The 26,130-nt window shown below is 42.3% G+C and overlaps 1 protein-coding gene and 1 pseudogene across 1 annotated transcript in view; both read left to right on the forward strand.

Moving 5' to 3' along the window:
• Positions 1-366: 366 nt before the first annotated feature.
• LOC140196993 (extracellular calcium-sensing receptor-like) lies at positions 367-13,468 on the forward strand (annotated as a pseudogene).
• A 6,408-nt stretch (positions 13,469-19,876) lies between these two features.
• Positions 19,877-26,130, forward strand: part of LOC140195845 (extracellular calcium-sensing receptor-like) — a 29,997-nt gene continuing 23,743 nt past the window's right edge. The window contains exon 1 of the mRNA XM_072254484.1: positions 19,877-19,974. Within this exon, the coding sequence (XP_072110585.1) occupies positions 19,934-19,974 (41 nt within the window). The 5' untranslated portion in view covers positions 19,877-19,933. The remainder of the gene's footprint in view (positions 19,975-26,130) is intronic.

Consider the following 26,130-nt stretch of genomic DNA (forward strand, 5'->3'; position numbering starts at 1 on the left):
AAAATAATGCAAGAGATGGATTGATAAGCATCGCAGAAAATACTAGCTCTTGGCTATAACTGATTCGGTTATTTTTTTTTTAATTTCCCTAAAGTTCAATTCGGCTGTATGTTTGTTTTACTAATTACGAGAATGACACCGTTAATTGCGTTTCTTCGTCTCTGTCTCAAATTAGATTAAAATAGTAAATTATTCCCTCCTGAGCTTCAGTCATGGAAAACAACATTGTTCGCCCAGGTATGAGCTCGAATATAAAACTGCGTGGTTCTTTGTCAGCAAGAGTCAGATATGTGCAGTGTGGTGATTTGGGGGTTATTGTTACCTGCTACAGTGTCAACTGGCAGCCTAATATGCAAACGCAGGGAAATGTTTGATCTCTTCAGTTTATCGAAGGAAGGAGACATCGACATCGGCGGAAGTTTTGCTCTGCACTCCCGTATAGAGAAATCGGAACTTTCATTTGAAACCAGACCGAGAGCTGTGAAATGTAAACGGTCAGTTTAATGAGCCGAGTGCTTGGTTTACCACTTTCTCTGAAACTTAAAACAGACTAGATTTTCTCTCCTTTCATGTTCTGATGAAGTGTATTCGTCCAAAAGCGTTATCCTTTATTTTCTGTCCGCAGATGCTACCTGACCTGCTGAAAGATTTCAGCATTTTCTGGTTTTATTTTTCAGTTTATAGGTTGGAGACATGAGAGGTATAACAGTGGGTGCGATAGGATTGAACTCATTTTCCGCCTGTATTCCTGTTGCTCGCCATCTCTAAAATTATGGGCCAGAAATCAGTCACGTATTAATAAGATCATGAATCCTTTATCATAGCTTCAAAATACTTACTACCCTATACATTCTCCAATTGATCCGACTGGCGTATACTTAGTACTGGCAGCAGTTGTGTTTGTTGTGAGGGCGGAATTTACACTTACTGAGAACTCGTGGTGTGTTGGTCAGGGAGCGACAAGCAGCAAAGCAAAAGAGTAAACAATAAACTATTATAAAGAGCAAAGGATTATATAAATAGAATTCGTACTTAATGCACGGGCATGGAATAAAATGTGCCTAGATGCATGTTTTGACAGCGTGTTTTGACAAAGTAAACCGAATTCGAAACATTTCTGTCAAGTGTTCACAGTGCAGTGACAGGGCAATAGATAGATGGAAAACTAGAATAGTTCAATATTGCGTAAAGTTATTGTTTTATTTTCAATAGCTCTATAGCCCTTTCCAGAGTGGAGCTTTTGGAAAAGGCAGAGTGCGGAGTCAGTAGTGTCTGCACGAGTTTTCTGCCTGCCTCTTTGTCCTGCAGACGTACACGTCCCGCAATGATTATGGACTTCAGTCAATAACCTTTTCTGCTGACCAGATGGTTCGCTGTAATTGTCATATATTGCGAGAGGATGCTGCACAAAATTATACAGTAATTGCCATATGAAAAGGTGCTCTTTATGGTGGCGGATTATAACTGCACCAGCGTGTTCAGGAGAGGATGGAATTTTACCAATTGCCGCAAGTCGTACACGTTCTACCGAGACTGTTGTTAATGAAGGAGATATGGTATAACGAGTTGAGGTCCAGCGAAATAATGATGTACAGGGACTTGAATGTAGAAGCGGTGGTAGCTGTACAGTTGTTGGATGATGAGTGGGTGCAGAGGAGAAACATTTATTCTGAAGTCAAAAAGTCTTCTGAAATCAGATGATGCAAGACACTGTTATTGGTGTGTAGACAAAATAGGAGAGAGGAAAGAATTGAATACACTGCTACAGCGCACAGGTTCGGACAGCAGTGCTTGGGCATTTGTTTCCCTAGACTCCCACAGTGCCTCCTGTCAGAGAGGAAGGTGCATCTGCAGATAGACTGGTACGTCAAGTCTGGCGTTTCTCTAAAAGAAGCTCAGGGACGGTGGTATTGAAGAGTGAAACAGGGGAGTTGAGGTGCTGTAGTATGCAGTCAAGACCAATGTTAACAGCATCATCGACAGATCTGTTGGCTCTGCAGGCGAACTGTAGTGGATCTAGAAAAAATAAGTTATGCATTTGAGAAATGGCATGACGAGGCCTTATTTATGACTGATGTGAGTCCAATTCTCCTGTAATCAGACTTGAAGCCAAATCCACTAAAAAGTCCTCTAAGAAACTTTAGATTAGATTAGCTTAGATTATGAGGACACTCAGTCCTCGTTTATTGTCATTTAGTAATGCATGCATTCAAAAATGAGACAACGTTCCTCCAGAATGATACCACAAAAAAACACAGGACAAACCAAGACTATAACTTACAAAACCACATAATTATAACATATAGTTACAACAGTGCAAAGCAATACCATGATTTCATAACGAGCAGACCATGGGCACGGTAAAAAAAAGTCTCAAAGTCCCGATAAGTTCATCATCTCACGCAGGCGGAAGAAGGAAGTAACTCTCTCTGCCATGAACCAACTTGCCGATGCAGCACCATTGGAAGCACCCGACCGCAGCCGTCTCTGCGTCCGTCGGAAAACTTCGAGCCTCCGCCCAGCCCCTCCGATACAGCCTCTCCGAGCACCATCCTCTGCCGTGCGCTTCAATTCGCCCCGGCCGCCAAGCAACAAGCAAAGTCGAGGCCTCGGAGCATTCTCTGGAGATTCTGGACTACACAGTAGCAGCAGCAGCGAAGTAGGCATTTCAAAATTTGAGAACTTCTTCTGAAAGTACCCAATTACATTTTTGATTAGTAACATGAATTCTTAATTAAAATAGCAATAATGATTCGTGAGCAAAAAATACGAAACAATTGAGGAAATCAGAAGGCGTGACATCATAATTGGAGGAAAATAAACCGTCCATTTTTCGGGTTGAGACCTCAAAATGGTATTCTCTCTTTTGATGCCGGTGTCCCTATAAAGAGTTTGAGGTTACCACCACCAAGTGTCAAAGGTCTTTTAACTGAAGTTCTTATTGTTTTTTTGTGTCAGCAACTTGCAGGAGAAACACTGTGTTAAAGCACCCGTAGCATCTGTCCCAGCACCAGGCGGATTTGATAAAAATACAAGAAATTATAATCAAATCGATGTTAACGTTTAACTTGCATAAATTTAGATACGTAACTGCGTGTTGAATCCAGCTAAATACGAAAGTATACTTTTGTTGAATAACTGAATAGCGAAATCACCGCGATTACAACCGGAGCAGACAACACGTCCATTGTACACCTCCCTCCACAGATGTTGCCTGACTCCTTGTCATTCTCCAGCGGTTCATCTTTTTGCTCCAGATCAGAGTTTATTTTTGGACAGCTTGGCGACGCGAATCAAAGTGTCTTTAATCTTCTGAAAGCAAAGCGTATCTACCCCAACAAATTGATTAAAACCAGAAAAATAAAAAAAATGCTAAATTAGAACAAAGTTACTTTCTCCTTTTTTTCCCTGGTAAGGATCTACGATCTGAAGTTATCTCTTTCCATTTCAACAAGGATGACTAGGTTTTTGATTGCTGTTATTAGGTGTTTGCCAAACTTTTACTTTAATAAACTGCCTAATTGTGCATCAGACGTTTGCCTTTGTTTGAAATGAAAGGACCCTGAAGATAAACAATCGGTGAGCATTAGCTCTAATTCGCCAGTAAAAATACGCCAGGCCCCCCAGTTATACGCCCTTCTCCTCTCTGCCCATCCACTCATCAGGATGAAGATACAAACGTCTGAAAATATGTAGCGCCAGGTTCAGGAAACGTCTCTAACCCGCTATTAGAAGACTATTAATCGTTCCTTTAGTATCACAAAATGGTATCTTGACCTCATACGTACCACGTTATGGCTTTGTGCCTTAGTGCCTGCCTTCACTATACTTTGTCTGTGACACTGACGCATTTTTCTGCTTTCCCTTGTGCTATTTCAAACTACTGTCGTATTGACATGATCTGCATGGACGGCATGCAAAGGAGTTTTTTCACTGTGCATGTGATAGTCATAAACCAATTTACTAGTTCACCAACTTACCGTGTATCTCTGTCTGCCCTACAGTTTTGTACTCCGTCAATTCCGTTTCATACAGGCAATGATATTTGCGATTGAAGAGATAAACCGGAATCCCGTTCTGCTTCCCAATATTACACTGGGTTACAGGATTTATGGTTCGTGCAATCAGCCTCACTTTTCAGTAAAAGCTGTTTTCGAAATGATAAACAGACTGGACCCAACATTCCCGCAGCCATCCTGTCCCTTGCGCTCACTGGTCCCTCCCATCGTGGGTGATGGAGGATCTTCGCAGTCCAAGGCAGTTGCGGCTTCAATAGGTCCTTTCAACCTTCCCATGGTTAGACCAGACTTTAACCTGTAGAGTCTTATTATTCTGTTCTCAAGCCGTTATAGTTGAGCTATGGCCGTACAAAACCTCGTGCTCTTATTTCCTCTTGCTGAAATGCTGTTTTTTTTTTATGATTTCTATTGCAGTATATTAGCTTATTTACTGTTAAGATGTTCCAAATTTGAATAGCTATTCTTTGTTTTATATAATACATAATCCCACATTGCAAGAGACCATTCTGCATCTTATGTCCTGCCTGATCCCATTTGAACAATCACTCAATCTCCACTCTTGCTCCATCAGTCCTGTAATATTTTGGATCTCTCAGCTCTCCATTAGCTGTACTTTGACGTACGTCACGAATACGAACACTTTACTAGAACGCAGGAGAAAACACTGAGGCCACAGGTAAAACGTCCAAACTCCACAGAAGCATCTATAGAGGTGGGGGTCGAAAAGTGGTGTGAGATAGCAGCATCAATAACTCGTTTTACAATTAAGATACTGGAGAAACGTAGCGGATCAGGCTGCGTCCGTGAAAGGAAATGAACCGCCAAAGTTTCGGGTGTAGACTCTTCATGTTCGCTGAACAGACATAACGACAGTGTTGAAGAAGCGACCAGTCATTGCTGATTCAGATGAAGGGTGTCCAGTCCAAAACGTTGACTGTCCACCTTCCTCTATAGACGCTGAATAGCCCGTTGATTTCCCCCAGCACCTTGTTTGTTGCTCGAGATTCCAGCGTGTGCTGTCTCTTCTATCTGCATTAACTGGTATGCCAGATCTCTGCTATATTTGGCTTATTAGTGCTTTTGGGGGCAATGTATAACAAATGTCCTATGTATTGATTAATTAGTTAGACAGCAGCAACTTAAAGTAAAACTTTATGAGAAACATTCGAGCGTCAAAATTTCTTCTATAAGCGTCAAAATCTATTTATTGTCATCATGCATAAGGACATCTATGCACAGGTGCAATGAAAGCCTTACTTTCAGACAGCATACACGCGTAAAATACACGTATCCTAATGAAAAGCCAATTAAGCGTTAAGTATTTAGAGTTTTTTTACAAGAGCATTAAGCATGTCTTCTTCGTGCACCATGACCTGTTACACAGGGGAAAGCGATCCGGTTTTGGAGTGATATATTTACTATCTATGGAGCTTGATATCCCGGTGCATCCATTTACATCAGGGACTGTATTTCAATTAGCCATGCCACATTTAAGTTTGCCATAGTACGGAGATATGTACTGTATATACAAGTGAAAGATGAAATGATTCACGTAGCTGCAGAGCCCTCTTTTACAAATCTCTATTATGTATAATGCGTGGCACCCTTCCAGAAAAAAAAGCTCAAAGCACCGTTAATCCTGACTACTCAGGGGAAATCTGAAATTAAAAATAGAAAATGCTGACAGTGCTCAAATAAAAGTGGTAATTGGTCACTGATCCGAAGGTTTCCTCGGATGCTCTCCTCTGATTGCCTGAACTGGGACGATTTCCTCCATTCTATCTATGAATAGGGTGATATTTTCCGGGGTGGGAGAATAAGGAATCAGAGGGAATCGGTTGAGGATGAGATACAATAGCTTTAAAGGGAATCTGAGGCGAAACATTTTCACGCCGAGGGCATGGGTATATGGAATGAGCTGCCAGAGGAAGTGGATGAGCGTGGTATAATTACAACATTTAGCAGACATTTGGATATTTTCATAAATTGAAAAAAAATTGTAGAGAGGGCAGAATTACAAAATTGTAAAAATTGTAGAGATGGCCTACAACAGGAGAATGCCAGCTTAGTGGGCTTACAGGTTGCCATGGGGTTGGGTCAGTAGACACATATCCGTGCTGCACTGCTCTATGAATCTTAACATATGAGTAATATGTCAAATGAAAGTGGGCATGCAGGTACAGCAGGCGGTGAAAAAGGCGAATGGTATGCTGGCATTTGTAGCGAGAGGATTTGAGTACAGGAGCAGGGAGGTACTACTGCAGTTGTACAGGGCCTTGGTGAGACCACACCTGGAGTATTGTGTGCAGTTTTGGTCCCCTAATCTGAGGAAAGACATCCTTGCCATAGAGGGAGTACAAAGAAGGTTCACCAGATTGATTCCCGGGATGGCAGGACTTTCATATGAAGAAAGACTGGATGAACTGGGCTTGTACTTGTTGGAATTTAGAAGATTGAGGGGGGATCTGATTGAAACGTATAAAATCCTAAAGGGATTGGACAGGCTAGATGCAGGAAGATTGTTCCCGATGTTGGGGAAGTCCAGAACGAGGGGTCACAGTTGGATGATAAAGGCGAAGCCTTTTAGGACCGAGATTAGGAAAAACTTCTTCACACAGAGAAGTGGTGAATCTGTGGAATACTCTGCCACAGGAAACAGATGAGGCCAGTTCATTGGCTATATTTAAGAGGGAGTTAGATATGGCCCTTGTGGCTACGGGGATCAGGGGGTATGGAGGGAAGGCTGGTGCAGGGTTCTGAGTTGGATGATCAGCCATGATCATAATAAATGGCGGTGCAGGCTCGAAGGGCCGAATGGCCTACTCCTGCACCTATTTTCTATGTTTCTATGTTTCTATGTAGCAACGTGTTTGTAGATATTGCACTTTGTTTCTGTTTTCACCGTTTCCTTTTTCCTATTTCCATTGTGGCTTCTGACCAGGTTAGCTATTTCTCTACATGTGCTTGTCTCAGCAACCGGCGGGAACTCCCCTCCTTCTTTCGAACGACCCCAAGCGATTACTTCCAGGCCAAAGCGTTGGCCCAGCTTGACAAGCGGTTTGGATGGACTTGGATTGGAACGGTGAACAGCGACAACGATTATGGAAACTTTGGGATGCAGGCCTTCACGGAGACGGTTCAGCAGCTTGGGGTTTGCATTGCTTTCTCTGAGTCGTTCCACAGGACGTACTCGAGAGAAAGATTAATCGTGTAGTCCGCGTTATTCCGACAGCGTCCACGAAAGTCGTGGTTGCTTTTCTTGCTCAAGGCGATGTGACCATTTTGTTGAGGGAAATTGTTCGACAAAATATTACTGACATTCAGTGGGTGGGAAGTGAGGCTTGGATCACCACTTCACTTCTGCCTCTAGAGGACACTAAAGGATTCGTTACTGGGGCCATCGGACTCGCCATTCGTAATGTAAATATCGCTGGATTTAAGAAGTTCTTAACGGATCTTCATCCGTCTATCTATCCCGGTAATGTTTTAGTGGAAAAATTTTGGGAGAAGACCTTCGGCTGTAACTGGAAAGGAATAGTCAATAACACAGAGAGCGCAACGGCGACCGCGCAGCCTCGTCAATGTACTGGGATGGAAAGCCTAAAGACTGTGTCTAACACCTACACGGACACATCTCAGCTGAGGGTGACCAACAAAGTTTATGAGGTTACTCATGCCATAGCCCATGCACTTCACAATATGTTCTCCTGTAAAAGCGGTGAAGGTCCGTTTCTGAACCAGCCTTGCGCAAACATTTCAAATTTTCAGCCGTGGCAGGTACATAGAATCGACCAAGAAATTCGAACACAATTCACTGAACATTTTCCTAGTTTCTGACTTTATTCCTCTTTCCTCTGACCAGCTGGCTTCATCTGCCAATTTCTTGACCTCCTTCCCCATTCCCCGCCCTCCGCCACACACACCCAACTTCTTGTTATAGCATCTTCCGCTTTCTTTTTCAATATTAATGAAAACACTCGGCCCGTAACGCCGACTGTTTGTTCATTTCCCTTTGTGCCGCCTGCCCTGGTGGGATCCTCCAGTGTTAGCTGCGTGTTGCTTTCGATTTCCAGCATCCGCAAAATATCTTGTGTTTACCAATTAAAATTCTTTGTATTTGCAAACCGTTAAGTGACTCATGCTATGTTTTACTCTTTGTGTCTTCCTCTGGCAGGTTTTGCATTACATGCAAACACTTAATTTCTCTAGTAAGATCGGGGAAAGAGTAAATTTCGACGAAAACGGAGATTCGATGGCTACGTACGATATTGTGAACCGGCAGGTGAATAACGAGGGAAAGAATGCTGTTTTGATAGCTGGATATTATGACGGATCTGCACCTTTGGCTGCACAAGTTATAATAGATGAGGGATCGATTGTGTGGACTGGTTGTCGCAGTCAGGTAATGTGCGAAAACGTATTTGCAGCTTTAACAAAATAATTTCTAAACTTAAGTGCCAAGCTTGTCACGGAAACAGCATTATAATTGAGTTTCATGACATGATCAAACATCAACGTCGGGTGGACCCAGGTTAGGAAAGGACGAATTCATGGACACCACTGTATAGCAACGAGATTCCATAACACTTTAAAATTCAAATCCACCGTACCAATCCACCTTTCTACCTTCTAAGATCATATCTATTTACCCCTGTCTCTCTCTGCCCGTGACTGAATGTCTGCCTGTCTCTCTGCCTGTATCTCCTTCTCCCCCTCTCTCTCTCTCTCTCTCTCTCTCTCTCACACACACACACACACACACACACACACACACACACACAAACACACACACACACAAACACGCACACACAAACACACACACACACACGCAGACAAACACACACACACAAACACACACGCTTTCTCCACGTTGTGTTCCTTGAAATCAGACGTAAATACGTGTTTTTATGGTATTCATTAAAGGAGTATGGCGGTCTGTTTATGCTTTTCGTGGGGGGGGGGGGCGATTTTTGCGTCTATTCCGACGTACGGCAGAATTAAATTACGGTCGGTCACCGGACATAGACAGAATATTGCCTCCCGGTAATATATTCGCATAATTAAATAACCCTTAGCAACTGGAGAGTGGCAATAACACGAATGTCTGAAGTTCAGTCATAGATGTTGTTAGCCGCATACATAACAGAAGAAAAATATAGATATAGATATAGAATAGTACAGCACAGTACAGGCCCTTCGGCCCACAATGTTGTGCCGACCCTCAAAACCTGCCTCCCATATAAACCCCCACCTTAAATCCCTCCATATACCTGTCTAGTAGTCTCTTAAATTTCACCAGTGTATCTGCCTCCACCACTGACTCAGGCAGTGCATTCCACGCACCAACCACTCTGAGTAAAAAACCTTCCTCTAATATCCCCCTTAAACTTCAAACCCCTTACCATAAAGCCATGTCCTCTTGTATTGAGCAGTGGTGCCCTGAGGAAGAGGCACTGGCTATCTACTCTATCTATTCCACTTATTATCTTGTACACGTCTATCATGTCTCCTCTCATCCTCCTTCTCTCCAAAGAGTAAAGCCCTAGCTCCCTTAATCTCTGTTCATAATGCATACTCTCTAAACCAGGCAGCATTCTGGTAAATCTCCTCTGTACCCTTTCCAGTGCTTCCATATCCTTCCAATATTGAGGCGAACAGAACTGGATACAGTACTCCAAGTGTGGCCTAACCAGAGTTTTATAGAGCTGCATCATTACCTCGCGACTCTTAAACTCTATCCCTCGACCTATGAAATCTAACACCCCAAAAGCTTTCTTAACTACCCTATCCACCTCTGAGGCAACTTTCAGGGATGTGTGGACATGTACCCCGAGATCCCTCTGCTCCTCCACACTACCAAGTATCCTGCCATTTACTTTGTACTCTGCCTTGGAGTTTGTCCTTCCAAAGTGTACCACCTCACACTCCTCCGGGTTGAACTCCATCTGCCACTTCTCAGTCCACTTCTGCATCCTATTAATGTCTGTCTGCAATCCTTGACAATCCTCTACACTATCTACAACACCACCAACCTTTGTGTCGTCTGCAAACTTGCCAACCCACCCTTCTACCCCAACATCCAGGTCGTTAATAAAAATCACGAAAAATAGAGGCCCCAGAACAGATCCTTGTGGGACACCACTAGTCGCAATCATCCAATATGAATGTACTCCTCCACCACGACCCTCTGCCTTCTGCAGGCAAGCCAATTAGGTGTACTTGGAAACTAATGATAAAGTAACGTTTTCTACCAAGGGAAATCTTGCATGGCAAATTTGTTAGAGTTCTTCGAGGAAGTAGCAAAGAGGGTGAACAAAGGAGGGACGGTGGAGGTAATTTACTGGGATATTCAGAAGGCATTTTGTAAGGTGCCACATGATAAAATCCTATGTAGTTGCATGACCGATACTGCCATTGACAGAGTAATTGCTGACAGAAAAGTGGCACCTAGTGGGAATAAAGTGAGCTATTTCCGATTGTTTGCCAATGGCTACTGTTGTTACATAGATATCCAGATTGGGTCCGCTACGTTTCATATTTTTTATCAATGATTTGGATAATGGAATTAATGGTTCTATGGCAAAGTTTGCGGAATATACGATGATGGGGGAGGGGTAAGTAGTACCGAGGAAGTAACGCGATTACAGTAGGATTTATACAAATTAGAACAGTGGTCAAAAAGTGACACATGGAATACATCATTATCATGGCTCCATCTGTCTAAGTACACATTTATTTATTTATTTCTTGGGAAATAGAATATAAAATCGAGGTAATAATTCATAGGCTTTATAAGACACTGGTCAGGCCGCAATTGGGGTATTGTCACTAGTTTGTGTCTATATTTCTGAAAGGACGTGTTATCATTGGAGCGAGTCAGGAGAATAATTCCAGGAATAAACAGTTTAAGACATGACGAGTTTTAAGCAGATTTATGCCTGTACTCTCTAGAATTTAGAACAATGCTGGGGGATATTATTGAATGCTACCTAATATTATAGGGACTAAATAAGTTGTATGTGGAGAGGATGATTCCTATGGTAGAGGTGTCTAGAACTAGAGGACATAGCCTCAAACTTGAGCGGGCGACCTTTTAGAACATAGGTAAGGAGGATTTTTGTAAGCTGGAGTGCTCTGTGGAATGCTATGCTGTAATCTGAGGCGGACTTATCTTTAAGGCAGAAGTTCGTAGTTTTCTGTTTGGTCAGAGCATCAAAAGATATGGCGAGAAGGCAGATGTATGGGATTGACTGGGATCCGAATCAGTTATGATAAAATGGCGAAGCAGATTCGATCGGCTGAATGTCCTGTTTCTGCTTATATATCTTATAGTCTTATGGTCTAACGGTTTTAGTCTGGCCTTTCTCCCTTTGCCCTTTTTGGCACGGGTGACTCTACTAAGAGCCGAATATTAAGACTTTACTACAGCCAATAGAGTTCTCTGGTTCACTGAGGTTGGCAAGCCTCAAAACAACGCCAAGTGCGTGGTCGTATTGGAAGACACTAGTGCTAAGCATATGATATTTAACTGTTTCATGTGGGAATGCTGTCAGGATACTGGACAAAGGTAAAGTAATGAGGATAGGTCCTTAGGCTCTTGCCTTTCCTAATTTTGTAATAGAAAATTGTCAGAAATCAGAATGCTGGCGAGACCTGAAATCCGAAATGAAAAATAGAAAATTTAGGTAGAACTAAAACAATAGTGAATAGCCATTGGCTCGAAATATTATCACGGGTTCTCTCACTGATTACAAGATTTTGTCTATTCTTTCATATGGTATAAAAACGTGATATCAGACACGCGGCGATTTCAAAGCATTTGTTTTCTCTTCGATTGAGGAATTTAAGTAAACAGGATATCAGCTTAACATGAATAGGGAAAGATTCAACAGAAAACTGAGGGGCACATTTTTCGCACGGGGGGTCCGGATAAAATGTAGATAAAATGAGCTGAGGTTTGAGCTAAGTGCAATTATAACATTTAGAAAACAGTTGGACGTAAGGTTTGAATGGACATGGACCAAATTCAGCTCGCTCAGTGGATATGTCGCTTGTCATTGAAGGGTGGGACCGAAATGTCTGTATCTTTACCGTTCAAGTCTATGACTCTAATAGTGTGGAATACGTTAGTTGTGGTCCTCCGTAGATAGTGTTCATCCTCCACCATACCCGCGATCGAACTAATTTTCTATTTCCATTGTACTTTCTGACTATAGAAACATAAAAGTATAAATCTACTGCACATTACAGGCTCTTCAGCCCACAACGCCTGCCCGACCATGTAACCTACTCTAGAAACTGCCTAGAATTTCCCTACCGTATAGCCATCTATTTTTCTAAGCTCCGTGTACCTATCTAAGAGTATCTTAAAGGACCCTATTGTATCCGTTTCCACTACCGTCGCTGGCAGTACATTTCACGCACCCAGCATATCTCAAATCCCTCGTACCTATTTCCAAGCACCTTAATAATGTACCCCTCGTATTAGCCATTTCAGCCCTGGGGGAAAAAGCCTCTGGTTATCCACACGATCAATGCCTCTCATCATCTTATACACGTCTATCAGGTCACCTCTCATACTCCGTCGCCCCAAGGTGAAAAGGCCAAGTTCACTCAAGCTATACTCATAAGGCATGCTCTCCAATCCAGGTAAAACCCTTGTAAATTTCCTCTACACTTTTTTCTATTATATCCAAATGATTCCTGCAGTGAGGTGATCAAAACTGAACACAGTGCTCTAAGTGGAGTTTAACTAAATTGTTATATAGCTGTAACATTACCGCCCCGCTCTCGATTTCAATCTCACGGTGGATGAAGGCCAACAAACCACACATTTACTTAACAACACTGTCAACCTGTACAGCAACTTTAAGTGTCCTATAGACACGGACTGCAAAACCTCACTGATCCTTCACACTGCCAGGAGACTTACCATTAATATTACAACGTGTCTTCCAATTTAACCGAACGAAATGAGCCACTTCATACTTTTCTGGGGTGAATTCCACCTGCCACTTCACAGTCATGTTCTGGACCCATCGATGTCGCGCTGTAAACTCTGTAAACCCCCCAGACTGTCCACAACACCGTCAAATTTTGTGTCACCAGCAAACGTACTAACCCACCCTTCTACTTCCTCATCCAGGGTATTTCTAAAATTCACAACGAGCAGGGGGCGCAAGACAGATCCCTGTGGAACACCACTGGTGACCATCCTTCATGCAGCAAGCATGTCCACCTGTACCTGATTCAGTAACCGGTGTGAAACTTCATACTTCATTCGACAGATCCTACACGTTTGTGGAAAATTTGGGATGCAGGCTTTCACTGAGAAGGTTGAGCAGCTACGGGTTTTGCATCGCATTCTCCGATATTTTCCAAAGGACGTATTCGAGAGAACGATTACTTTGTGTTATGTGCATTACACAGACAGCGTCCACGAATTTTAAGCTGGTGTTTCACGCTCAAGGCAGTATGGCCTTTTTATTGAGGGAAATTTCTCGACAGAGCAGACTTGGCATTCAGTGGGTGAACAGTGAGGCATGGATCGCTACTTCGCTTCGGTCTCCAGATGGTAAATGCTTCGTTGCAAGTCCCATCGGGGATGGCATACTTAACATGATTACCCGGGTTTCAAAGAATTATTAACGAGTCTTCATCCGTCTGCCTAACGAGTCCTCACCTTTTAGTGAAAGAATTTTGGGAATAGTCGTTCGGCTGTAGCCTGAAAGGAAAAGATAACAACCTAGGGACCAAATCGTCCTCGCACAGACTCAATATATAGGAATGGAGAGCCTACAAACTATGTTTGACACATGCACCTACACATCTTAGCTGCGGGTGACCAACAAAATTTATGAGGGTACTTATGACATAGCCCATGCACTTCACAATATGTTTTCGTGTCGATTTGTGAATCAGTCTTTTGCAAATATTTTGCATTTTCAGCCACGGTAGGTAGAACTGACCAAGTAATTAGAACACAATTTAATTAAAGTTGTTTGCTTATGTAAACTTTGGGTGACCGATATCATGTTCTATCGTCTGTGTCTGCCGTTAGTAAGATTTGCATAGCAACCGCTCGGTAGATTTCACTACTAACGTCGGGGACCGGGTAAATTTCGACGCATCTGAGACTCAGTGGCTACGAATGATATTGTGAATTGGCAGGTTAATAGCAAGGCAATACTACTGATCTGATAGTTGGACAGAATGACGGATCCGCACCTTCATCTGAAAAAGTGAGATAAATGAGAGATCTATAGTTTGGTCTGTAGTGGTAATTAATGAAAATGTGTCTGTAGTGGTAACAACATATATTTTTAAATTTAAATACCAAATTTCTTTCTGTCACATACTAAAAAGATTGATGATGTGATCGAACAGGAAAACTATAGTGGGTCCTCGAGTTTGAAACGCCGAGTGATAAATACCTCTAAATAAAAAAAAGAGCTCCCATTGCAATGCTTTATTCAATCATCCGGTTTCTATGAGGAGCAGAAAGATTTCTACTCTCTGTCTGTCTGTCTGTCTCTTTTTCTCACTCACAAACACACACACACACACACACACACACACACACGCACAAATCCACAGATTCAATCTCTATCTATCGATCGATCTATCTCTCTTCATCTCCACCTTTTAAACTTGCTAGACATTCCTTTTCATTGACATTAACTATTCCCAATGATATTGGTATGTGTTCAGTTAATTACCGGCGGGAAATGTACGGCTACTGTATTACTGATTTTTCTAGTTAGCACCGTACGCGTAAGATCAGCCAGGGTAGATAAGTCCAGAGACTTAGAGACAGAGAGCATCGAAAAATGTCTTTCGGACTACTGCATCCTTGCTCGTAGAAATCAACGATTGTGGCTTTTACCGCACTTGGCCTATCCCCACTGACTCGCTCCTTGGAATATACTTTCTAAGTACATTATGGATGTCGTTATTCCACCTGACTCAAATACCTCCTCACTGGCGAACCGTCGGCATGATCCTGTAAGTTACGTCAGTACGTTACTTTCGTCCTTTGTGTCTCCTGTGTCTTGGGCAAGTTGATTGTTATGGTGATAGAATTTCAGGCGAAAGTACCAGCAATAATGTGGCCAAGTGTTTGGTTCCCTCTAACACCGCCTCTCTGTGCTCCTTCTTACACAGCTACAGTGCTTAATATTGTAGCGATGTGCTACACACAGCGCTAGAATAACCACACGGAGTCGGTGAGTTAGAGTTGAGATGAAAGAGATTTATTCAAACTTCGCGGCCTGCTTTAAAGCCTTCCCGCTCCCGCCCTCCCTGGGGCGGGACTGCTGTGGGGAATGTATATTCCCAGACCCTTTCTGCGTGCGGGATTTTGGGGCCGGCCCTCTGCCTGCGCGCGCTGTTGTGAGCCGGTTCGTGGGTGCCAGAAGGTGGGTCGCCACAATATGTACCATTTGGCTCATCAAATCTCCATCGTCTCTTTCAAAAATATGTACTATGGAACGAAATCATCCTCCTGGAGTGTGTTGTCCGAAGTAACATTTTACTGTGTCCTGAGTTACATTAGGTGTCGGTCATTGGTTTTCTTTGCCGTTGTCTTTTCGCACGAAATTTACCGGACTATTTCAACGTGGCGTAATACATCACATATGGCATGCTAATTTTCTGCGCTGTTTGGATATTTTTACATTCCAGCTTAAGTCAGTTTTTTTTTATTTCTGGGAAATTCACTGTGGCTGTGTAAGTGTTTGCCATGTTGGTTTCCAGTTTTGGCTTACTTTTCTATACCCTTACGCCTAAATGTTGCATCATATTGTTAAAGCCGGAGAGAAATACTTGGGAATCCTTGTGCAAGATACCCTAAAGTTCAACCTCCAGGTTGAGTCGGTTGTGAAGACGGCGACTGCAATGTTGGTATTGATTTCTAGAGGTATAGTATATAAGAGCAGGGCTGTGAAGTTAAGGCTCTATTAAGTCATTGGTGGGACCACACAGAGTATTGTGCGCAATTTTAGGCTCCTTATTTTAGAAAATACATTGCAGAGGGTTCAGACAATATTCACGAGGATGATTCCAGGAATAAACGGTTAACATATGAGGAACGTCTGGCAGCTCCTGGGCTGTGTTCGCTGGAGTTCAGGAGAATGAAGGGGGAACTCTTAGAATCATTCCGAATGTCAAAAGGCCTGAACAGATTAGATATAGGGAAGTTATTTCCCATGGTAGAGGATTCCAGGACAAGAAGACACCACTTCAGGATTGAAGGACGTCCATTTAGAAGAGACATGCGGAGAAATTACTTCAATCAGAGGGTGTAAATCTGTGGAATTTGTTGTCATGAGCGTCTGTGGAGCCTAGGTCATTGAGTGCATTTAAGGCAGAGATGGATAGGTTCTTGATTACCCATGGAATCAAAAGGTATTGAGAGAAGGCAGGGGACTGGGATGACTGGAGGAATAGGATCAGCTCATGATTGAATGGCGGAGCAGACTCGATTGGCCGAATGGCCGAGTACGGCTTCCTGTATTTCATGGTTTTATGGTCTTATTCAAGTTCTTTGGTGTCAAAATCTCTGAGGCCCTAAACTGCTCCCAATGTATCATTGCAGCTTTTAAGAAGGCAAGACAGGAACTATACTTCATTAGGATTTTGAACTGATTTGGTATTTCAACAAAAACTCTCAAATACTTCTATATATGTACCATGGAGAGCAGTCGGACAGGTTGCCTCAGTGTCTGGTATGTGGGGTGGGGGTGGTGCGCTGTACAGGAGAAATAAGCAGCAGACGGTAGAAAATTTAGACAGCTCCATCTTAGGTTCTAGCATACAAAATACCCAGGACAGCTTCAGAGAACGGTGACTCAGAAAAACAGCGTCCATTATTAAGGTCCCCCAGTTCCCAAGGCATGTTCTTTTTTCATTGTTACCATCAGGGAGGAGGTACAGAGGCCAGAAGGCACGCACACAGCCATTCAGGAACAGCTTCTTCTCCTCTGCCATCCGATTCCTCCAGGACATATGACCCATTACCACTTATTCACATTTATTATTTCAATATATATGTACTGCAATGGATTTATTTATTTATTTATTTATATTTTTTGATGTTTATTATTTTCTTCAATATATTCTATTGCATTGATCTGCTGTTGCTGTTAGCTTTTAAAAAATCACAACACAGGTATTTGATAATAAAATCCGATGCTGGTTCTGAAATGCTAGGAGTTGAGGCCAGCTCGCTGGGCAACAAGAGTTAATGTAGATGAGTTGGGCTGAAGGGCTCTTTCTGACACACAATCAGACTATAAATCATTTTCTCCCCCCTCCCACCTTTCCTTCTCTCTAGGCCTCCTGTCCCATGATCCTCTCATATCCCTTTTGCCAACCACCTGTCCAGCTCTTGGCTCCATCCCTCCCCCTCCTGTCTTCTCCTATCATTTTGGATCTCCCCCTACCCCCCACTTTCAAATCTTTTACTAGCTCTTCCTTCAGTTAGTCCTGACGAAGGGTCTCGGCCCGAAACGTCAACTGTACCGCTTCCTAGAGATGCTGCCTGACCTGCTGCGTTCACTAGCAACTTTGATGTGTGTTGCTATAAATAATTTTCCCCGATCTTCAGTGACCAATACCGTAACAATAAAAAAATGTTGTTTCATTAATAGCACTAAACTCCTATTAACTCAATTGAGCTTCAGTCTGAAATATTACATTTTAAACTCTGAGTAGGAGCCTATACCAGTAACCACTGACCCTAGGCGAATGGCATTGACCCAGAACTCATTGTATACGAACAATCTGAGCAATAAACTTAAGCGTTAGCATAACGCTGTTGAAGCAGGAGGCAGAAGGGTTCAATTCTGCTACTGTACTAACGATTTTGTACATGCTCCCCATGGCCACATGGGTTCCCTCCCGATGCTTCTGTTTCTTCGCACATTGCAAAGACGTACGGTTAGGGTTATTGCATTGTTGGAACGCTACGCTGGTTTTGGAAGCGTGGCGACACTTGCGGGCTGCCCAGCACAGACCTCGCTTATTTGACATAAACGGCGCATTTCACTGTGTATTCAGTGTACGTGCTATAAAGAAGACCAATCCTACCTATTTAAAAACTCACGTGTCTCTCCGTTTCTGAAGTATGTGTTTCTAATTTTTTTATGCCATGGACGAATACCATTATGCAAAAGATCCGTGAACCCAAGGTTGAGAACCCCTGTCTGAAAGAAATTTCGACCTGAACAGTACGCGTCAGTTCAGATCACCACTGAGCATTTGCTGGAGCGGTAATTAACTGTGGACCGAAGGGTCTGTACTGTTCTCTACTGCTCGGTGCTGGAAGCAACCTTCGGTCAATCATTTTCAGGAGTACTTCCATTCATCATAATATCAGAGGTGATAAATTTATTGCGTTCGGGTTTATATTAAGCTCCTCCGAATAAGAAGCAATACATCACAAAGGGAGAAAAAATCAATACTTAGACTAAGGTTGATAAAAATATCAAACATCTGCGGTACACAATCAGCAGATGGATAGCCTCAACCAAGTGAGTGCCTGCTCGCTTCCCTTGATACTTGACAACAAACCCCAGCCATCTGCAGGAGAGTGGAAGGAAGTCGTAGAAGAGTCGTAAAACAATAAAGCACAGAAACAGGCTCTTCAGCTATCTCTACTGTGACGAATGTTATGCAGCCTAGTTCGATCGCGCTACACGTGAACCATTGTCTTCCGTACCTCTGCCATCCATGTACCAGTCCCAATTTGTGATTTGCAGCTGGTCTGATTTCAATAGCTTGTATTCCTGAAATCATAAATGCAAACCCCCACATACCCGTCTCCCTGTCTCCAGATGCTTTCAATGATATACCGATAAGACAGCCATGCAGTACTCTTAGTGTAGCTTCCCCAAGATTCTACAAGTCTCTTCAAATTTTCAATAGATTTGTGTAGTTGTACAGCATGAAAATTACCCCTTCAGCCCAACTTGTTAATGCCCACTAAGTTGCGTATCTGCGCGTGTCCAGTTTGCCTGTGTCTGGCCCATATCCCATTAAACCTTCCTATCCAAGCATCTGTCTGAAAATATTTTCAGTTTTGTGATTTGCACCCATTGGCAGCATGCTCATATACCCTTCACCCTGTGTGTGAATAGATTCTCCTTCGGGTCCTTTTAAATATATTCATCCTACCTTTAACCAAGATTTAGCCTAGAAAAATTTAATCAGCATCAATGAGCGAAGAGTGAACCTGGATTGAAACATGCCCTTTGACCCAATATTTCCGTCTCCCCTCTTCTCTCGCCCTACCTTGCACGAACTGGTGCTGTTTGAACCATATGGAACTTAGCTTCCTACCGGGGACCCGTACTGTTTAATTCATGATTCACAAGGCGAAGCAGCAAATCCCGCTCTCCGGTGGGAATTAATGTAAAATATTGAGTTACCGATTGGATCAATTATTTCGTCGACAGTAACCAAAAGATGTGCATGCCGTGAGGCATTGCAGAATACACCGGGGAAGACAATTTGATTAGCTCTATGGTGCTGCTCTTCGTTACGGAAATCGGTGATGTAGAGATTACTGGGAATTCTTTTCTCGTGACTGTGACATTAATTTCTTTTTTGGAAATTATTCCTCAGTCCCTCGAGGAATAGTCAAGCGGCACCTCGGAACTTTTATTTTGTCACGATTCATCAGTATATAAAGTCGAGGAATGGAGCGAGGCGTTAGAATGAGATTGCTCCTCTTGGTAACGATGCGTTTTATACGTTGCTGCTTGCTATTACTGTCTGGCCTTATGCCCGCCCGATTTACGGAGGAACCAAATTGCAAGCGTTGGGATGATTTCGGTCTGCTCGGGTTGTCCAAGGAAGCTGATATTGTCCTCGGTGGAGTTTTCAGTGTCCACGCCGACGTAGAAGATCAAGACATGTCTTTTAGAACGCAGCCTAAAGGGGTAAAATGCACACTGTCAGTAAGCGTTTCTAATTATCTTGCTAAGAGTATTTTAATTTTGTGTTACCTTCTAATAATTAAAATGTATCGTACAAAATGTATTTTTATTTTTGTTTTAAATGTTGAATCTTGGACTGTATATCGGAGGTCAATCCACCCTGGGCTAACACGTCAGCAAAGTTTGACTGATACTCCTTTAACTTTAGATCATGCGCACTTTCAGGATCATTGTCAAAGACAAGTTTATTGCCATTTGCAAAAGTATATGCATGCATGCGTGCAATGAAATAGTGCAGGTTGCAACGCAGAACTAGAAATAGGCAAGGGTGCATTGGGAAAGGACCGCCATGCGGAATTGCAATGGCCTTACTCAATTTTCACTCAAATGGAAAGGCTCAGAGGGATCATGTCCTCATTAAGAAACCACAACCTCTAGATACAAGCGAAAATGTATTTGCAATTAGTGTGAAAATGAAATGTTAACGTTACCATAAATAGAGGGAATGTTCTTGGGAAACTGAAGGTCTGAAGTTACATAGTACACCTGCACCAGACAGTGTGCACCACAGTGTTTTGAAGAGGTGGCTGAGGAGATTTCGATGGCATTAGTAATGATCTTTCAAGAATCAGTTGATTCTGGCATGGTTCTGGAAGAATGGAAAATTGCAAATTTCAATCCACTCTTCAAGAAGACCAGAAGACCATTAGATACAGGAGCAGAATTAGGCCAGCTGGTTAGTCGATAAGGGAGAGAAGCAGAAGAAAGAGAACTGTGGGCTAGTTAGCCTGATCTCAGTAATTGGGAAAATGTTCGAGTAAATGGTTAACGATGTAATTTTGTGGTACCTGGAGGCAATGGTAACATCGGTCTTGGTCAGCATGGTTTTCTCAAGGGAAAAGCTGGGCTGACATATCTGCTATAATTCTTCGAAGAAACAAGTAACAGGATAGACAAATGAGAATCCATTGATATTGTCTACCTGGAATATTTCAAAGGACCTTTGACAAGATGCAACACATAATAAGCTACGACCGAGTAGTATTACGCAGGAATTATTCTAGCATGTGTAAAGCAGCGGTTGTTTGTCAGGAGAGCAAGAGTGGGTTGAAGGAGCCCTTCTCTGGTTGGCTGCAGGTGTTTAGTGGTACTCCACAGCGGTCTGTATTAGGACTGCTTCTTTTCCCGCTATTCATCAATTTTTTGGATAATGGAATTTGATTGCTTTGTTTTTGCAAAATTTGCAGACAATATGAAGATAGTTGGAGCGGCAGGTACTTATGCGGAATTAGACCGGCTACAGAAGGACTTAGACAGATTAGCCGAATGGTCAAAATGGCAGATGAAGTACAGCGTTAGGAAGTTTATGTCTGGAAGAATGTGTAAGTTAGGAAGAAATGGAAGCATGCACTATTTTCGAAATGGAAAAAAAAATACAAAAAAAAACTGAGGCGCAAAGGAAGTTGGGAGACATTTTTCAGGATTCCCAAAACGTCAATTTACAGGTTGAGTCTGTGGTAAGGAAGACAAATACGCTGTTAGCATTGATTTCATGAGGACTAACATGTAAAAGCAGGGATTCATGTTGAGGCTGTATAAAGCATTGGTGAGACCTCACTGAATATTGTGAGAAGTTTTAGACCTTATCTGAGAAATGTTGCGTGGAAACTGGAGGTGGTTAAAAGGAGGCTAACACAAATTATCCAGGATTCAATAGTTTGTCATATGAACAGCGTTTGATGGTTCTGTGCTCGTATTCAGCAGAATTAAAAAAAATAGGTGTGACGGAACAGAAAACTATGGAATATTTAAAGGTCTTGATGGAGTGATTTGGATAGATGTGTCGGATAGTCGGAGAGTATAAAACCAGAGGACAAATTTCCAGAAGCAGCCAGAGACTGGCGAGCCTGTGCAATTTGTTGCCATAAGCAGTTTTGGAGGCCAGTCGTTTATGTATATTGAAGGCAGACGTTGACAGAGTTTTGATTGATCAAGGCATGAAGGAATACGGGTAGAAGGCAGATGATTGCTGCTGAGAGGAAAATTGGATCAGCCAAGATCAAATAGCGCTGCAGACGCGATGGAACAAATGACCTAATTCTGCTCGTATAGCTTATGGTCTTCTGGTGTCAGGCAGGTTTATTGGGACAATCAGGCAGATGGTGACTTCGGATCCCAGCAGAGAAGTTGTGGAATGCCTACGAGATGGCTTTTTAGAGCAGTTTGTAGTTGAGGACAAGAGGGATATCAGATATTCGGAATTGTGTGCCGTGTAATGCACTGGATTTGATTCGAGATTTCAAGGCCATATAACCCTGAGGAGGCAGTGATCATAATATGGTAGAATTTACCCTTCAGTTTGAGGAGGTGAAGATTATGTAAATGTATTAATGTTACATTCGAGTAAAGGTAATCACAGTTCTGAGAGGGATGCTGACCGAAGTTAATTGGAAGGGATTGCAGTAAGATTGACGATAGAACAGTAATGGCTGGATTTTCTGCGAGAGACTCAGGAGGCCCAGGATAGATATATCGCACAGAAGAAGAAATAGGATTCTCGGGGCATCCTGACATAACCGTAACTGACAAGTGATGTCGAAGTTAACATAAAAGCAAACGCGGGACGTATAATTGAGCAAAATAATCCTGTGAAGTTAGAGGACTGTGCAGGCTTCCAAAACCAACATAGCACAACTGTTGGCCATAAGGAGGGTAAAGATGAAATATGATAAGCTAGCCTGTAATATCAAAAGATGATACGATAATATTTTTTCCGATAAATAAAGAGTAAAATAGAGGCGAGAGTAGATATTGTCCCGCTGGAAAATTACGCTGGAGGGATTACAATGGGGTACAAACATGGCGGAGTAAGTTAACAAGAATTTTGAACTAGTCTTCATGGTGGAAGACACCAGCAGTATGCCAGAAGTTCGAGTGTACCAGAGTGTGGCAGAGCGTGCAGTTTTTGTTACTAGGGCCAAGGTGCATGGGAAACTGGAATGTCTGAAGGTAGATAAGTCATTTGCACCAGATCGGCTGTACAGCAGGGTTCTGAAAAGTTATGTAAATACATTTTGCAGGTATTAATAACGATCTTTCAAGAATCAACATATTCTGGCATGAGTCCGAAACACGAGAATATTTCAAATGTCACGCCACTCTTCGAGAAGGGATGGAAACAGAAAAAAAAGTTATAGGCCAGTTAGACTGACTGCAGTGCTGGGCAGATGATGGAGTCGATTGTATTGAATGAGCTGTTGGTGCACTGGAGGGACGTGCCAATATAGGCTAACATCAGCATGGTTTCTACAAGGGGAATTTGTGTCTGACTGATCTGATTGAATTATTTGAAGAAATAAGCTGGATGGACAAATATACATCACTGAATGTGGTGTACTTGGATTTGCAGAAGGCTTTTGACAAGGTGCCGCACTCGAACCTGCGGGCCAAGATAGACACCCATGGTAGTACAAAAAAAAAATGCCAGCATGGATAGAGCACTGTCCGACTGGCAGGAGTTAAATGGTGGGAATAAATGGACACTTTTCTGATTGGCTGCCCGTGACCAATGCTATTCTGCAAGAGCCAATGTTGAGATCGCTTCATTTGTAGCTTTTCTATCAATGATTGGCATGACAGAATTGATGGTTTTGTGGTCAAAATGGCAGACGATGCGAAGTTAGGTGCAAGGGTTTGTACTATCGTGGGGCAGGGGGATTGCAGGAGGAACTAGAAAAAGTAGAAAAATGGGCAAAGAAGTGGCAGCTGGAATACAGTATCGGGAAGAGTATGGTCATGCATAGTCTTGAAGTAAAAGTATAGACTATTTTTCGAAATAGTGAGAAAATTCAAAATCGCGGATGGAATGGAACTTCAGACTTGCAGGATTCCTTAAAGTTTACCGGCAGGTTGAGCCCGTGGTGAGGAAGGAAAATCTGATGTTAGCATTGATTTCGAAGGAAGTAAAATAGGATAACAAAGATGCAATATTGAGGTTTATATGGCACTGTTGAGGCTTCGTTTGAGGTATCTTGAGCAATTTTGGGCCACTTATCTAAGAAATAACGTACTACATTGGAGACGGATCAAAGGGGGTTCACAACAATGATTCCTGGACTGAAAGGTTTATCTTTTCTGTAGCATGTAATAGTCTGGGCTGATATTCATTGGAAGTTAGAAGTATTGGTGGGAGTGATATTGAAAATTATAGAACGTTGAAAGGAATATTCTGTATAGCGTAGATCTGGGGATGATGTTTTCTATAGTGGGGAAGACTAAGAACAGAACGCACTTCCTCAGAATACAGTGACATCTGTTTAGAATTGAGATGAGGAGGAATTTCTTTAACTTCACGGTGATGAATCTATGGAATTTTTTTGCCAATAGCAGCTGTGAAGGTCAGATCATTGGATTTATATCAGGAGGAGCTTGATAAATTCTTGATTGATGGAGGCCGTGAAAGAATACAGGATGAAGGCAGGAGAATGCGATTGTGAGCGATGGTAAATCAGCCATGACTGAAAGGTGCAGTAGACTCAATAGACCAAATGGCTTGATTATGTCCCTCTGTCTTACCCTCTTATCTGTTATCTCCTAAAAAGAAAAAAAATCAGGAAACAGTCAACAGGTCAGTCAGCAGCATTGGGAACAGAAACTCTTTGTGTTTCAAGACGATTCCCTACTTAGGGAGTGGAAGGTGACTGATTGTCCTCCTGGGGTAGTAATTGAGATGTGCGTTTAAGAGGCTCATGGTTAGCCACGGGTCGTACATATCGTACAAATCGTACATATGATTTGTGATGGTGGTGGAGAGGTTATGATATTTTAAAAGCAGAGGAGAATAGCTCACAAGAGTAATTATTAGTGTAGTTAGCTGGGCAATACATCGTTTTCCGAAGGGACAGTACGTACGCTGCACTCTTTTACATCCTGTGTTCTGTCAGAAAGAGGAAAGAGCTCAAAGTTCAAAGTTCTAAGTAAGTTTATTATTTAAATATATTACCTCAGGTAAACTTATTATCTAAGCAGGTGTATGTCACCATATAATGCACAGAGGTTCATTTGGTTGCATGCATTCGTGGTAAAACAATGAAATACAATAGAAACAATTTTTAAAAAGTCCACATGAAGACTGACAAACAACCGAAATGCAGAAGAAGACAGACAATGCAAAAGCAATAACAATAATAGCAATATTCCATAATGCCTATTCTGATATAATAATAGAGGATAAGCAAGCACGGAAAACTATATGATTGATATAGCCATCACATAACCTACAGAAGCTAAGAGTTAAAACACCAGAAGCATGCTGAATTAAAAGAGGAAACTGAAAGACTTTGGAACATGAATAAGGTATACAATGTCCAGAGGGGAACGTCTAAAAATTAGTGTCATCCCAAAGGCACTACACGATGGCATTGAACAATTAGGACTGCACAGTAATATCTATATAACTCTTCAAAAAGCCACACTAATAAACGCTACTTCAACCCAGATAAGTGTGAGGTAGTTCATTGTGATAGATCAAATATGATAGCAGGATATAGCATTAATGGTAAGACTCTTGGCAGTGTGGAGGATCAGAGGGTCCGAGTCCTTTGGACACTCAAAGATGCCATGCAGGTTGACACTGTGGTTAAGAAGCCATACGGTGCATTGGCCTTCATCAATCCTGGGATTGCGTTTAAGAGCCGGGAGGTAATGTTGCAGTTATATAGGAGCCTGGTCAGACCCTACTTGGAGTATTGTGCTCAGTTCTGGTCTCCACACTACAGGAAGGACGCGGAAACCATAGAAAGGGTGCAGAGGAGATTTGCAAGGATGTTGCCTGGATTCGGAAGCATACCTTACTATGATAGTTTGAGTGAAATTGACCTTTTCTCCTTGGAGCGACGGAGGATGAGAGGTGACCTGAAAGAAGTGTTCAAGAAGTGTTCAAGAGAGGCATTGATCATGTAGATAGTCGGAGGCTTTTCCCCAGGGCTGAAATAGCTAGCACGGGATGACATAATTTTAAGGTGCTTGGAAGTAGGTACAAAGGAGATGTCAGAGGTAAGTTTTTTACTTATTGAGCTGATAAAAAAAATCAAATAATAAGTAAATAGATAGATATATAAATGAATAAATGACGAATAAGTAAGTCAGTAAGTAAATTAATAAATGAACAAATA

The sequence above is a fragment of the Mobula birostris genome, chromosome 4, assembly GCF_030028105.1.
Source record: "Mobula birostris isolate sMobBir1 chromosome 4, sMobBir1.hap1, whole genome shotgun sequence".
Classification (NCBI taxonomy): domain Eukaryota; kingdom Metazoa; phylum Chordata; class Chondrichthyes; order Myliobatiformes; family Myliobatidae; genus Mobula; species Mobula birostris.